Source organism: Lepidochelys kempii, chromosome 1 (genome assembly GCF_965140285.1).
Source record: "Lepidochelys kempii isolate rLepKem1 chromosome 1, rLepKem1.hap1, whole genome shotgun sequence".
In the NCBI taxonomy this organism is placed as follows: Eukaryota; Metazoa; Chordata; order Testudines; family Cheloniidae; genus Lepidochelys; species Lepidochelys kempii.
Genome location: NC_136380.1, coordinates 222,411,572 through 222,425,743, shown reverse-complemented (window position 1 = coordinate 222,425,743; position 14,172 = coordinate 222,411,572). Strand labels below are relative to the sequence as shown.

Genomic DNA, 14,172 nt, shown 5'->3' with positions numbered 1-14,172 from the left:
ACCTCTTTCCTTCTTTGGGTGAGAGAGTGAGTCAGGTAGTCGTGTTCATTCAGTGTGGTGCATTTAGAAATTGTGGTGCAAAGACTCTAAAACGCCACCAACCAGACTACAGGCCCCACCAAACCTGGCCTGAACCAAAGGAGAATTACCAGGAAGGAGACTTCAGCCCAAATCTAGCACCACGCAGACATAACCCATCATCCACCTGACCCAATTTAAGAAAACTAGAACCAGCATCTGGCAGATCCCAACCTGGCTAAATCCAGCACCAGCCGTAAGGCTGAACCAGAACCAGTGCCACCACACGCCAGACATTTTGGTTGATGTACATTCTGTATCTCAGAACCTTTATTTCTCTCCTGTAAGGCTTGACTGATTGCATGTCCTTTGGTTCTCTGCCACTTTTTCCATTTCCACTACAGGGCTAGGTTGTTTTTGTTTTGTTTTGTTTTTGTCTCAGATCCTTATGAATGTGCCTTAAGCAGCAGTAAACAGGACTTCACAGTAGCTGAAATCCCTTTTGACTTAATGAAGATGTATTTGGGTATTCCTCAGCTCTCTTTCACACTGAAAACCAAACCACCACCACCACCCAGACCTCTGCTGTCCCCCAAAAGTGGAGAGGAACCTTGTGATTAGTGTGTGGGCCTTACACATAGCACAGCAAGCGAAGGAGACTGGTGACTGACAGAGACAAAAGGACCTTTTCACTTTGCTTGTACTCTCCCAGTCTGTCTGTATCCATCTGCTGTCTCTTGTCTTATAGTCAGAGTTTTAGCTCCTTGAGGTAGGCACCATCTTTTTGTTCTGTGTTTGTACAACACTGAGCACCGTGGGGTCCTGACCTATGACTGTGGTTCCTCGGTGCTATGGTAATGTAAATAATAAATAACACTAACCACAGCACATTAGTAACAGTGTTTCTCTCCTTTCATGGCGACATATGGGGCATTACAGTTTCCTCTTCGACCTGGAGGAAAAGTTTGAGGAGAACATGTTCACCTTCAACGTGTGTGATGTGGCTCTGAGACATGCTCCTGAATTCCGCAAGGTGTATCTGCCCTACGTGACAAATCAGACCTACCAGGACCAGATTTTCCAGAGGCTCCTGTAAGAACTCTGCTTTGTTCCCACCGCACCCCCTGTTGTCCTTGCTGCACCTCATAAGTGCCCTTTATTAGCCAGGATACAGCTGAGCGGTTGCAGGCTGTCCCCAGGTAGTCATGCCCCGTCCACAAGTGTGGGTGTATGAGAGCAGTCGGAGGCTTCCTTCAGTGTTACAGAAACCATCCATTGGGAGGGGAGGGCAGGGCTGGGAAGTGCCAGGCTCCTCTGGTTTAACAGCCATGGGAAGGGAAAGACTAATCAGCATCTGATTCTACCAAGTATCAGAACCCCTTGTTGGAGAAGGCAGAAACAAGTAATTGCAGGTTCATGCCACCCCATCCTACTGGAGGATTCAGTTCAACATGGCTGTGGAGGGTAGAGTGGAGCAGCTCATGCCTCCAGTGCCACAACATCCCCTGCAGGAGAGAACAAATCAGAGCTGTAGGTCACTTGGATACCGACCCTTTATGGGGAGGGACCCCAATGTGGAACGAGGATGCCTCAGTAACAACTCTCCCCCTGCTATTTCCATACAAGAACCCAGTCCCCATGGAAACTGCACACACACTGCCTCCCTTCTTCTCCTGGAGAAGGGCCACCCCTTGTACTCCCTCTCACTGCCACCTAATACTGAGGGAGGCTGCCTTGGTACTGATCCCTCCCTTCCGCCCACCAGGAAAGGCTCAATTCCAAACGGAGAGGGCCTCCAGGATGCTACCTGTGCTCTAGGAAAAGGAGGGAGGAAGATCACACAGGCATTGCCTCTGCGCCTAGGAAAGGGCCCTAACCCATTGAGGGGGGAATTGGAATGTAGCTATTCCCCCTATAGGGAGGCATCTCCCTGTTCCAAAGGGCTCTGTCTCACCAGGGAACAGCTTCTCTTGCCCACTGGAAAAGGGAGTGAACAAGGAAGTGGCAAAGTTTGCAGATGATACAAAATTATTCAAGATAGTTAAGTCCAAAGCTGACTGGGAAGAGTTACCCAGGGAGCTCACCAAACTGGGTGACTGGGCAACAAAATGTCACATGAGGTTCAACATTGACAAGTGCAAAGTAATTCACAATGGAAAATATTATCCCAGCTACACATATCTAATGATGGGTTCTAAATTAGCTGTTACCACTCAAGATCGATCTTTGAGTCACCATGGATAGCTCTCTGAAAACTTCAGCTCAGTGTGCAGCAGCAGTCAAAAAGCTAACAATGTTAGGAACTATTAAGAAAGGAATAGAAAACAAGACAATCTCATAATGCCACTATATAAATCTATGGTACACCCACACCTTCAATACTGAGTTCAGTTCTGGTTACCCCATCTCAAAAAGGATAGAGTGGATGTGAAAAAGGTTCAGAAAAGGGCAACAAAGATCATCAAGGGTATGGAACAGCTTCCATACTAGGAGAGACTAAAAAGATTAGGGCCGATCAGCTTAGAAAAGAGAAGCATAAGGGGGATACAATACAAGTCTGTAAAATGAATGGTGTGGGAAAAGTGAACAGAGAAGTGTTATTTACCCTTTCCCACAATATAACAACTAGGGATCAGCTGATGAAATTAATGGTCAACAAATTTAATACAAACAAGAGGAAGTACTTTTCCACACCACACACAGTTAACCTATGCAACTCATTGCCATGGCATATTGTGAGGGCCAAAAGAATAACTGGGTTAAAAAAAAGAATTAGAAAAGTTCATGGAGGATAGGTCCATCAATGGGTATTAGCCAAGATGGTCAGGGATGTAACTCCATGCTTGGGGCAACTTAAACCTCTGACCACCAGAAGCCAGGAGGGGAAGGTGGGGTGGATCATTCCAGCTGGCCTACTCTGTACACACACCCTACAGCTCTTGTATTGGCCACTGTCAGAGACAGGATACCGGGCCTGTTGGACCACTGGTCTGACCCAGCATGGCCATTCATCTGAGGAAGGAAATAGGTCGCTGTGATGCCACCTCAATACTACTTTCTCACTGCCACCCTGCTGAGAGACCCAGTTCCCAAAGGGCCAGCCTGCACACTACCTCTTCCCCAGCAGAAGGGTTCAACCCCATTGAGAGAGAGAGATTGTTTCTCTTGCAGGGAAAGAGCCAGTTCCAAGGTAATGAGGGCTCTGCTGCTTGGTTGAATCAGACTGTGATCCTGCCCCTCCACTCGTGGAAGGCACCACCACTTTGTTATTCCGTACAACGCCTAGATTTCTCTCTCTCTCTCTCTCTCTCTGGCAGGACTGAGAATGCAAGGTTCCAGCAAGTCCTGGAGAGACTGGAAAGTGCCACTGTGTGTCAGCGCCTCTCCCTCAAATCCTTCCTCATTCTCCCCTTCCAACGCATCACCCGACTCAAACTCCTCCTCCAGGTACCAGCGCTGTGGCCACAGGACCCGCAGTCCCCAGCACGTACTCTTAACGCCTCCCTCACTGCACGCTCAGACACAGGTCACTGCACAGGAATCCTGTCCGAGGCTAGACAGGGAAAGAAAGAGGAGCTGAGGGGAACAGGAGAGAAGTTTGCCTGTTCAGTGGCCTGCAGAGTGTGGTTGTGATAATCTTTGGTAGTTTCTCTGACACCGACGCTGGCTAGATTATAAATGCTTAGATGCTACCCTTCTAGAGTTTAGGAGTTTTTAATGCACAGCCAAAGCTTTAAAAATACCTTGACCTGCACTTGGAAGCAAACAGGAGCCAATGTAGTATACAGAGTCCTAATATAGTGTGCTTAATGTGCCCTACTGTTGCACAAATAGAAAGAAGTATTGAACAAATAAGAACCATGTTGTTATTCCTCAGCTGTTTTGTGCCATGACTAGCGTTCATTTCCCCCTACAGAACTTATTGCATGTGATATTTGAGTCTAGTAGTACACTTGCAAAGATAGGAGATGCATGCAGATTCCTGTGCTTGCTGGTTATCCTGATCCTCTCACGCTCCCCTCCTGTCTTGGCCCTCTGCCCATTTCTCCCTTGCTATTGCTCATCCTGTTGTTTCCCTACACCTGGCTCCCCCATATCTACATGCCCCCATGCTCTTTTGTCCTTGGGGTCCATTTTCTCAGCCTCCGTTCTGAGACACTTTTTGCGGTTGTTCTGCAGAATATACTGAAGAGAACCCCGCCCGAGTCGGATGAAGAAGTGCAGGCCACACAGGCTTATGATGCACTGGAGAAGGTAAGGAGCACCAGACCATTCTCCACTAGCAGTGTGATTGCCAAGCTGCCAGTGCTGCTTTCGACAGTGAACCAAACAGCTGCAGGGACTCCCACAGCACGGGACTCCCTTCAGGGACAGACTGAAATGCTCACATGATCTTACTGCTCATGTGCTAATGCCACATGCTCTTGAAGTGTAAGCAGGGAGCCAAGGGCAAGAGCAGGGGCTGATGGGCACTGATAATGTCACACTACTTTCTTTAGTTTTCACTCTAGGCATTCTCTCCCATGTGCTGATTGGCTGTTCATTCCCTTAGTCTTTCATTTACCTCAATGTGTTTAAACAGAAGTCTCCATCACAGTTCAGGGCAACTGCACCTGTATTTCCCCCATGTGGCTCCAGCCAGGGCATCCTGTCTCAGGCTTCCAGCTCCCCAGCCATCAGCTCTCTCAGGTAGAGACCTGCGGCTCTCTCCCTCCTGACCACTTTTTGCCAGCACTGAGTTCTGCAAGTCAGAGTGCCTCAGCAGGCCTGCTTTGCTTTCTCTTCAGAGGCTATAAGCAGCCTAATTGCCTACAGTTACAAGCTACCACACAGCCCTTTCTAAACAAGCACATTTCTTAAGGTGAAAACATTACAGAGAAAACATTAAAAACACTAAAGGAACATACCCGCATGGTAAAAAGCTTACCAGAGATTCCCACCCCCACCCAACTCCAACTGGGTGGATCAGTCTTTCGAACCCCACCAAGGGGTTTTCCTGTGGTTACAAGTTAATAATAGCTGTTAAATTAATGGGGGAGCTTGTTCTGAACGATAAATCCTTCCTTTCTGCAGCTTGGAGCTGTGATCTTCCTATTCCAAGAATAGGTAATCAGCAGACAATGGGTTTCTCCTCACGGCAGAAGGTTGGGTCCAGTGTTGGAAATTTGCATTCACCTCCTCCCAAGTATTTCCTAGAAAACCCACTCCATTTTGTTTGTCCCAAAGGTTCCTTCTTGTCTGGCATAACGTTTAAAGCTTTGAAGCTTATGACACTTCTCAGGGTTTATGGGGGTCACATCTCCCCCCTAGAAAAGTTACATACAATTCTACAATAATCCATAAACTTTGCATCTTTAATGCAACGAACTCCAAAGCTGCATCATTCAATAAGGTTTTTCAAGGATATTGCAGGAAACTACCATATCTATCCCCGCGCACCCATATCATGACACTAACATACCACTTACACAATCATCAATCCGTATGCTGTATCCCTTTCCCCTACCTTTTGTCTATTTAGACTGGAGCTCTCAGGGGCAGGACTGTCTACTATTTTGTGTTGGTACCGTGCCTGGCACAATGGGGTTCCATTCTTGGTTAGTCACGATGCACTACGGTAATACATATGATAAATAGGGCAATCATTTGAGTTCCTTGAGGAATCATGATGTCACACCCTTCATGGCAGGTATGCTCCACCCCTGCAACCACTCAGATCAGTTTTTTACATGGTGTGCACTCCCGCCTATGCAATCCCACCCTTGCTCAAGTCTCATGGAATTGAGTCTCCCACAGCACAGCAGCTAGAACATAGGAATTTGGGACCATTGGGTGTGGGGAAGAATGTCACACACTGAATCCTGCACTTTGCAGCAAAGTGGGTCCTAGATTGTACTTGAGCTAGTCCTGCCCGTTGGAGTGTTGCTCCTTTCTTCTGTAAATCCACGTTGCCATGCACTATTAGCAGCTGCTGGGTTTCAACCACCTTAGACAGCCCTATATTTAAGGCTAAAGAGCATCCTCCTCATGTGGGGATAGTGAACAGATTTAGTGGAGCAGGAGGTGGGTCAGGCCCACGCAAAGGTGAGGTCTGTGGTTAAATATTATCTAATAACCCCCAGCTTCCTGAATGCTTGAGATACTGCCTGTTAGTAAAAAAAAAAAAAAAAAAGTACTTGTGGCACCTTAGAGACTAACCAATTTATTTGAGCATAAGCTTTCGTGAGCTACAGCTCACTGCATCAGATGAAGTGAGCGGTAGCTCACAAAAGCTTATGCTCAAATAAATTGGTTAGTCTCTAAGGTGCCACAAGTCCTCCTGCTCTTTTTGCGGATACAGACTAACACGGCTGCTACTCTGAAACCTGCCTGTAGTAAGTATTGCTCCCAAATGACCAGTGACTTGACCCAGTTCCCAACAGGAAACAGTATTTTGACGCATCTATTGCTTCCCAGATATCCTGGTATTATTGTAGCACCTAGGAGCCCTTTGTGCCAGGTGCTGTACAAACACAGGGCAAATAGATAGACTAAGCTATTTGGGGCTGGAACTAAGCATAAGACAGGAGACAACAGATGGGAGCACAAGGAAACAATCGTGGTCAGCATGATAGGCTGTGATCTTAATATACCAGCAGCCTAACCATTGTGGATTTTCTTGTAGGAAATACCAGCAAAGGCGGAATTTGAAGGTGGATAATGAGTTACTTTTGCAAATGTTTACAGGAGCGCCACCAAAATGTTTACAGGAGTGCCTAAAGGTGTTTGTTCGAAAATTTCACAAGTGGACAATGGAGGCTGACAGCCAATCGGAGGAAGGAGTTGACCCTTTGATACTGAATGATAGGTAGTATCATGATGCTAGCTAGGGTGGGGAGAGGCTGTGAAAGGCTTTTAATGTAGAAGACAAGTAGCTTCGGTTGGATGTGATACAGAAGGGAGAGCCAGTACAGCGAGGCAAAGTGAGGAGTGTCATGGTCAAAGCAACAGGCTAGGAGAGTGTTCTTTGCAGCAACATTCTTAATGGCTCTGAGCAAGACAAGGCTGGATTTGTCAAAACCAGACACAAGGAGGTTGCAGTAATCGAGAAATGATGACAGCACTCCTCACTCAGAGCAAAGCTCAAAATCAGGGACTAAACCTCCACAGTGAATAAAACTAACCATTTGGCCAAGAAAACACAGCATCCTCTCTTTGGAAAATAAGGTTCTGGGAGAAAGAACCCTGAGGGTTGTGCCATCTATATCTACTCTATCCACTCCCAGTGGGCAACTCCCAACAACCTTTTCCTCCTTCCTCTCTGCAGCTCATAAAGGACTGCAACGAAAATGTCCAGCGCATGAAGAGTACTGAGGAGTTGATCCACCTAAGCCAAAAGATTGATTTTGAGTGCAAGGTGAGAACCTGCCCCACTCCCGATTTCTACTTCAGCCCTTCTTACTACCCTGACCCAACACCACTAACCCATCACTGCACACTTAATCCGTCGTCTCCCACCGCACCATGTATTTTCCAATACGTGAGGAGCACTGGTGAACTAGTATAGAGCACACAGAAAATAGAGTTGCAGTACAAGGTGAGACGCTCCCCCTGGGTTGTTCAGTAACCTGACCCACTCTTGTACATCAGCCCAGCACCTCACTCCTGTACAAGAAGGGGAGCGAGAGCTGGTTCTGGTGTCATCCCTGGCATAATGCAGGGGAGTAAACAAGAGCTGAATCTACCCAATTCATCTACCTCATCCTGGAGTTGGAAGAAGAGGACTCAGGTCACAACTTGCCCACCTACAACAGGGGAGATGAGAGCAATCTCAAACCTTGTCTTTACCTGGAACCCTGTTTGAAGGCATAACTCTAGCCCTAATGCACCAACTTCTATGGGTATCTAATCATGGCATTCTTCCCTGTCTCACAGATATTCCCACTGGTCTCACAGTCAAGGCGGCTGGTGAAGTGTGGTGAGCTGATGGCGTTGGACAACAACACTCTGAGCCCCAAGTGGAAACTCAACACCCGCCCCATCTATCTGCACCTCTTCAATGACCGCCTGCTCCTGTCCAGGCCCAGGGAGTGAGTGTCCCAGACTGCACCTCTCACTGACCTCTAATCTTGGGTCCAGAAAGGGGTGGGGATGTTGGTGAAGCAGTGTCCCTTCCCCCATCAGATTCCAGCCAGCAGATGGCAACCTTTGTCAGCTAGACTGCTCAGTTTAGCAGTTTCACATCTCATGAACAGCCTGCAAGCTTCATCATGCAGCACCTTCACTTCCAAACTCTTAATTACAGCATTCTTATGTAGTTCTACATACCTTCCTCCCCTTTGCACCCCCCCCACCCCACACACCTTTATGCTTCACAGCATAACTTAATTCAGTCTAGTTTTGTTCAAGGCTAACTCATTTCTCCCCCAATCTGTTTTAGCTTAAGGACTGTATGGATGACCAGAGAACCAGTGGGAATATGGCATGACAAGAACCTGAAATCTGAGTAGTTGAGGAAGGGATTCTTTAGTCCAGACTCTCTCTTTTAAGTTGTAAAATATTTAACCAGCTTCTAACGAACACTTGTGAGAAAAATGGCCTGTGATAGATTCAAACAATCCTGCCCCTTCCATTGAGGGCTAAGAAAAATCCTGTTCCAATTCTCTGGTCTTCCAAGAAGACCTCTAGCAAAAGCAGAGAAGATGAGACTTTATAGGTTTAAGGTGGAACCCCCCCCCCTTTTAAGCCTTCTTGACCTATCAAAGCAGCAAGAAAGGGCCCAAACCCCAATGTTTTATCCTGTGTACGTCACTTTTAAAGCTAACACACAGTTTCTCTAATTCCCCCTCTTTCCCTTTAGGGGTGGGCGCTTTGTCGTGTTTGATCATGCTGCATTTTCAGATGTACGTGGGGAGAAGTGTGAGGTGAAGCTGCACGGGACAAACAAAAATGTTTTCCGCCTTTTTCTCCTTAAGAACAACCAGGGGAAAAGAGTGGAATTCCTCTTTCGCACAGAGACACAGTAAGAACCAGAGATTGTTCCCACTGAATCCTAATGCCAATTATACATATGGTTGCAGCTGCCAAAACCCTGTAACCCTCTCAGCTGCCTAAATGCCCACCATCCCCTGCTGCTTCTGAGACCCAGAGGACACTCTCTTACAAGGAAGTTGCAAGCCTCCCACCACGCTTTCCAATTATCCCAATGCGCGGTCATATTGACCCCTTAATCCCATCCACTGAGCCATCTTTCTCCATACTGTCCTGTACCCTTGTCCTGTTCCATACCCTCTTCTCAATTACCCCATTGAACAACTACCCAGGCAGATATCTCAAGTTCCTAACACCATGTCTGGGATATCAAAAATTGGGATACCAAATTGTTTACCATTTACCAAAATGTGGGAAATCATTTTTTCAACCCCTTTCTCTTCCCTCCTTCATTTAGCCTCAGATTCTCACTAATCCTTCACTTCCCCTATTTAGCTTCCTCTTTCACTTCCCCAAGAGGTGGTGGCAGGCACTTCTTTTCTCCAGTCCACCCCTACACAAACACCCTCCCCACCCACCATTCTCCTGGCTGCTCCATTCTTGTCTCACCAGCATCTGTATTTTGGTGTTTTCCAGCAGTGAGAAGCTGCGGTGGATCTCTGCTCTGGTGCCACCACGAGGAGAACCAGATCTCTTAGAAAGCCCTGGTGAGACTGCTCAGGCGCTACAGGGCTGGGTGGGAAGTCTTGCTTAATGGGCAGAGTGGTGTCCCAGTGAGGAGGAAGATACAAGGGTAACACGGATGCAGGAGTGAATCTGAAGAGGAGCATTCACTCTCCCCTTTACTTATTTTACAAATGTCAAACTTGACTCTTATTTTTCTTCCCCTCATCTCCAGATGATGCCCCTCAGTCTCTACCTCCCCCATCCCCTCCACAGCCTCAGACACTCATCACAGGTGTCACCCCTGACATGGGCGCTCTTCCACCTCCCCACTTTTCAGATGCTGGGCCTCACCCTAAATGGGTCTCCCTCACCCCTCAGGTGTTGTGCCCAACCCTCACGTTCTTCCTCCCTTGGGAAGAATGCGTTACCCAACACTTGCAATCCCTCTCACTCCTCCAGCCTGCTCACGCTCTCCACCCCTCTCTCTCTCAGACTCACCTCAAGTTCAGTGCATACGGATGTACAAAGCTCGGGAGAATGACGAGCTGGCTCTGGAGAAAGCAGATATCATCATGGTCATGCAGAACAGCAATGACGGTGAGTGGAACAAGCCGTGATCTTCTTGGAGAAGGGGGGTGAGAACTGAGTTGTATTAGGATGTCTCTTTGATTTCAGGGCCATTAGGCTATATAAAGGATGGAGAGAGAGGCTCTCTTCTCAGAAAGTATCTTGCCCCTGCCTATGGGACTGGAAGAAGATTCTCCCTTGCCTACCTATTATCTGGGGGTCTCAATTAGACCATTAAACAAATAGACCATGTGGCTTGAAGACAGCAAGGGGATCTCTTTTTGGCTGGTGTGTTGCTCTAGCTTGCTCAGTTGGGATGGGGCTTTTTTGAGGTGGGAAAGGGAAATCTCAGTCAGTTTGTCTCATGTTCTCTGTGTCTGCCTCCACCCCTGCAGGTTGGATGGAAGGAGTGAAACTCTCAGATGGAGAGAGAGGCTGGTTTCCCTCAGAGCATGTGGAAATGATCTCCAGCAAACATGCACGCCAGATGAACCTGAAGGAGGAACAGCGTGTGAAGAATGCCAAACAGCAGGTCTTCTGTAAGAAATAGGACTCTCCACTTCCTGTTGCACCCTGTACAGTCTTTCTGGTATGGAGAAACCTGACTTAAGAAACCCTCTCTACACCACATTCTGGAAGAACCAACTCTTCCGAAATAAAAAATGAGCACTTAGTACTGTCAGACAAAGTGCTGCTACTAAAGAAAGCAGGAATTCAGCCAGGAGTAAATATATTCACTTCTACTGCCTCTGTAGTCCTGGTGAGACCAAGGAAGAAAAGAAGCTGCATATATTGCTTGCTTTGTAGTAGTAGGGAGGGAACATATGAGAGCAGAGGACTGGGACTCAGGACTCTTGGAAATCTATGCCTGATTTTGCCACTGACAAGATGTGTGACCTTGGGCAAGTCACTTCAGAACTCTGCCTCAGTTTCCCCATCTGTAAAACGGGAATAATACCTACCTCACGGGATGTTGTGAGGCTAAATTCATTCATATTTGTAAAGCGCTTTGAGTTCCTGAGAAGAAGGGCACTATAGACGTGTAAAGAACTCTGTGGTTAAGGTCAAGGAGAACTTTTCATTTCAACCTCTTCTGAGGGTTCTTTAAGTGGTTTTAATTTCCACATATTTTCCATTTAAGATAATATATAATGGGCCAAATTTTCTGTTGATGTAAGTGGTTACAATTCCATTGACTTCAAAGAAGTTCTGCACTTTTATACCAGCTGAGTTTAAACCAGAGTCTCAGCAAAAGATAAGTTTTAGACAGTATGAGAAAAATCCATTTGAGTTAGGTGAGCATGGGGAAAGAAATTTTTCCCTCTAAAATGTTTTTCAGACCTTTTGGCAAATTTTTTTTAAAACGATTAGTGATTTTTGGGCACTCAACCTGAGATACCTTGAAGGAGCCTGATTTTCAGGAAGTTCTGGTCACCTGCCTTTGGAAAACAGTGTCCCATAATCTCTAGTAACTTTTGAAACTCTTGACCAAGGTTTTGTTTTACATGTTGGCATATGCTCTGTAATTAAATTTAGTTTTTCTTGAACGGCAGGAAAGTGGAACTGCACGGCGTATGCCTAATCTATTATAGCAGATGTGATGCAACATTTTGCACAATTATAAAACATAAAGGAAATCTATAAACCATAGATATTTTTAAGCAAAACATGTAACTGCAGTTTGTTGTGGTTCCATTTCTGTGCAGTCATCGGGTTTTAAGTGAAGCTTATGTGCAGAATCTGTCCACTGTAGAACATTGCTTCAACTTTAAAATATTTTTCCTTCCGTATTAAACAAAGGAGGGTTTTTGCATGTAATTATGCTAAGACAACATCAAGGATGAGAATTTAAACACACGAAAGTACGAAAGCAACACCTGTAGCCTTCTTGCTTCGAATGTATTTGAAGAATTATTGACCTTTGTATCTCTGGATCTTTGTAATATCCTTTTGATTTCCCATTTATATTGTATGTGGCATAGTTTGTTCCAGCCTATTTATGCCAGTCATTTGAGCTGGATTTTTTTTTTGGGGACCTAATAAACTTATGCACTTCTCCAGTTAGGGTATACAAATTTACCTGTTCTGTTTCAGTTAGTCTATCTTTTCATAGGAACACAAGCTCTGTGCCTGTAACAACTGCCAACATTTGAACACTCCCCTCACCCCCAAAAACTAAAACTATTTTTTTTCCATATACGACTACCCTCCCACACCATTAGCTTTTTTATTCTGCATTGACATCTTTCGTCACTTCCACAGCATCCATGACATCGAACACTATGTGGTGCGATTATACTCGGAAAGAGATGACTGCCCCTGTAACCTCCATACCACATGCATCATCTGTCACCAGTCATCTGTATACCAAGGTGACCTGGGAGGATGACCTCCTGAGAGAGGACACTTCGTATCCACCCCACTGAGGCTGAAGGACAGGATGGTTATGATGTCCTGCTAGCCATGTAAAAGACTGGTCTGCTGACTGCACAGGGCCTCCTTAGAGAGGCCTAAAACTGAGCCTGGGTCCACTTTTAACAGCTGAAAGCAGTGCCCGGAAAGGGGGTAAAGGTGAGTCCTACCTTCAAACCGGAGGTAATGACAGACTAACAAAGGTAATCCTCAGCCACCCACCTGAACTTCTATCATAGTCCCAAATACAAGATTCCAAACTTCATGCCTACATGGTACATATGAAATCCTCTGGGACAAACTCATGGTTGTCACGCGTTCCTGAGTCACCTTTACGGAGTGCATAATCTTTGAAGTCACTCAAGAGAATAAGCCTGCATGAGAACTCTCGAGGCAGTCCGAGATTCAATCGTGCAGCTTGCACGTCACAGCGATTTCAACTTAACTTATGATCCATCTAGTGCAGTACCCTGTCTGATCGTGATTAGTACCAGATACTTCAGAGAAAGATATAAGAAACCCTGCAACAAGAAACTGTGAAACAAATCTCTCCATAGGGACAGTTCTTTTGTTACCTCTAGTAGGTAAAGATTGGCATAAACCTCTAAGCATGAGGCTTACCCCTTCTAAAAAAATAAAGTTTAAAAAATTTTCACAATTGAAACTGTTCTCATTAACTATATAAATCCCAATCTGGGTTGGTTTTTTTGTACGTTTGTTTTTGGTAGCCTGCTAAACTCAGTCTTAATTCTATTATGGCATTGAGTTCTGTAGGCTTACTGTGCACTGGATTAAAGAGAGTGTTTCTTTTTATCTATATTACATTTACTGCCCTTCAAATTGGTTGAATGTTCCCTTGTTCTAGTATTAAGAGAGATTGGGCACTTGTGTTTGTTGTTCCATTTCTACACCAATTGGTTTTGTACATCTAAAATCAGTTGCAGACTATTACAGCTTCTTTCCTAACCATGTCAGCGCATGCAAAAAACCAAAACCACCTGTAGAGGTGCTAACATAAGGCTTGCTGGATCTTTCAGCCCAATCTTAGTTATAGAAGCAAAGTCAGGGCCCCATCCACAAGCAAATGATGGATAGCAAGAATTTGATTCATCACCAAGTTTACATCGAACAACATGAACAGAAAGGGCAGGGTTACTGCCAGCCAGTTCCCTATCATACTGAGGAATGATCTCAAACAATACTAGTGAGACATATGGGCAAACTGGATCTATGAGAGAGCCTCAGCCCACCCTGTTTTCCCATGTTCATCAATAGGAATCAGAGACCCCAATCACCAATGAGCCTACATCACTCTCTCATCATGTAGCTCCTTATCGATCCCTCTGGGTTCCTAGGGTGGGTAAGGATCTCGACTTCCCCACGAGAGTACAAGGGTATCACAGACCTTTCGCCACCATACTGAGGACAAGTTGGCATGTCTATAAATTGAAACAGAGGCCACTTTTTCAGGGCTCTCCTTTTATCTCCACCACCTTACTCCATATACAAAGAAATAACCAATCCAATTAAACATCCCAG

At 45.8% G+C, this 14,172-nt stretch overlaps 1 protein-coding gene across 1 annotated transcript in view; it reads left to right on the top strand.

Moving 5' to 3' along the window:
• The window catches only part of LOC140907689 (uncharacterized), a 115,609-nt gene extending 102,521 nt beyond the window's left edge, over positions 1-13,088 (top strand). The window contains 9 exon segments of the mRNA XM_073334248.2: positions 958-1,110; positions 3,336-3,465; positions 4,198-4,272; positions 7,325-7,414; positions 7,933-8,087; positions 8,858-9,019; positions 9,625-9,695; positions 10,147-10,251; positions 10,617-13,088. Of these exon segments, the coding sequence (XP_073190349.2) occupies positions 958-1,110; positions 3,336-3,465; positions 4,198-4,272; positions 7,325-7,414; positions 7,933-8,087; positions 8,858-9,019; positions 9,625-9,695; positions 10,147-10,251; positions 10,617-10,771 (1,096 nt within the window). The 3' untranslated portion in view covers positions 10,772-13,088.
• The last annotated feature ends 1,084 nt before the right edge of the window (positions 13,089-14,172 follow it).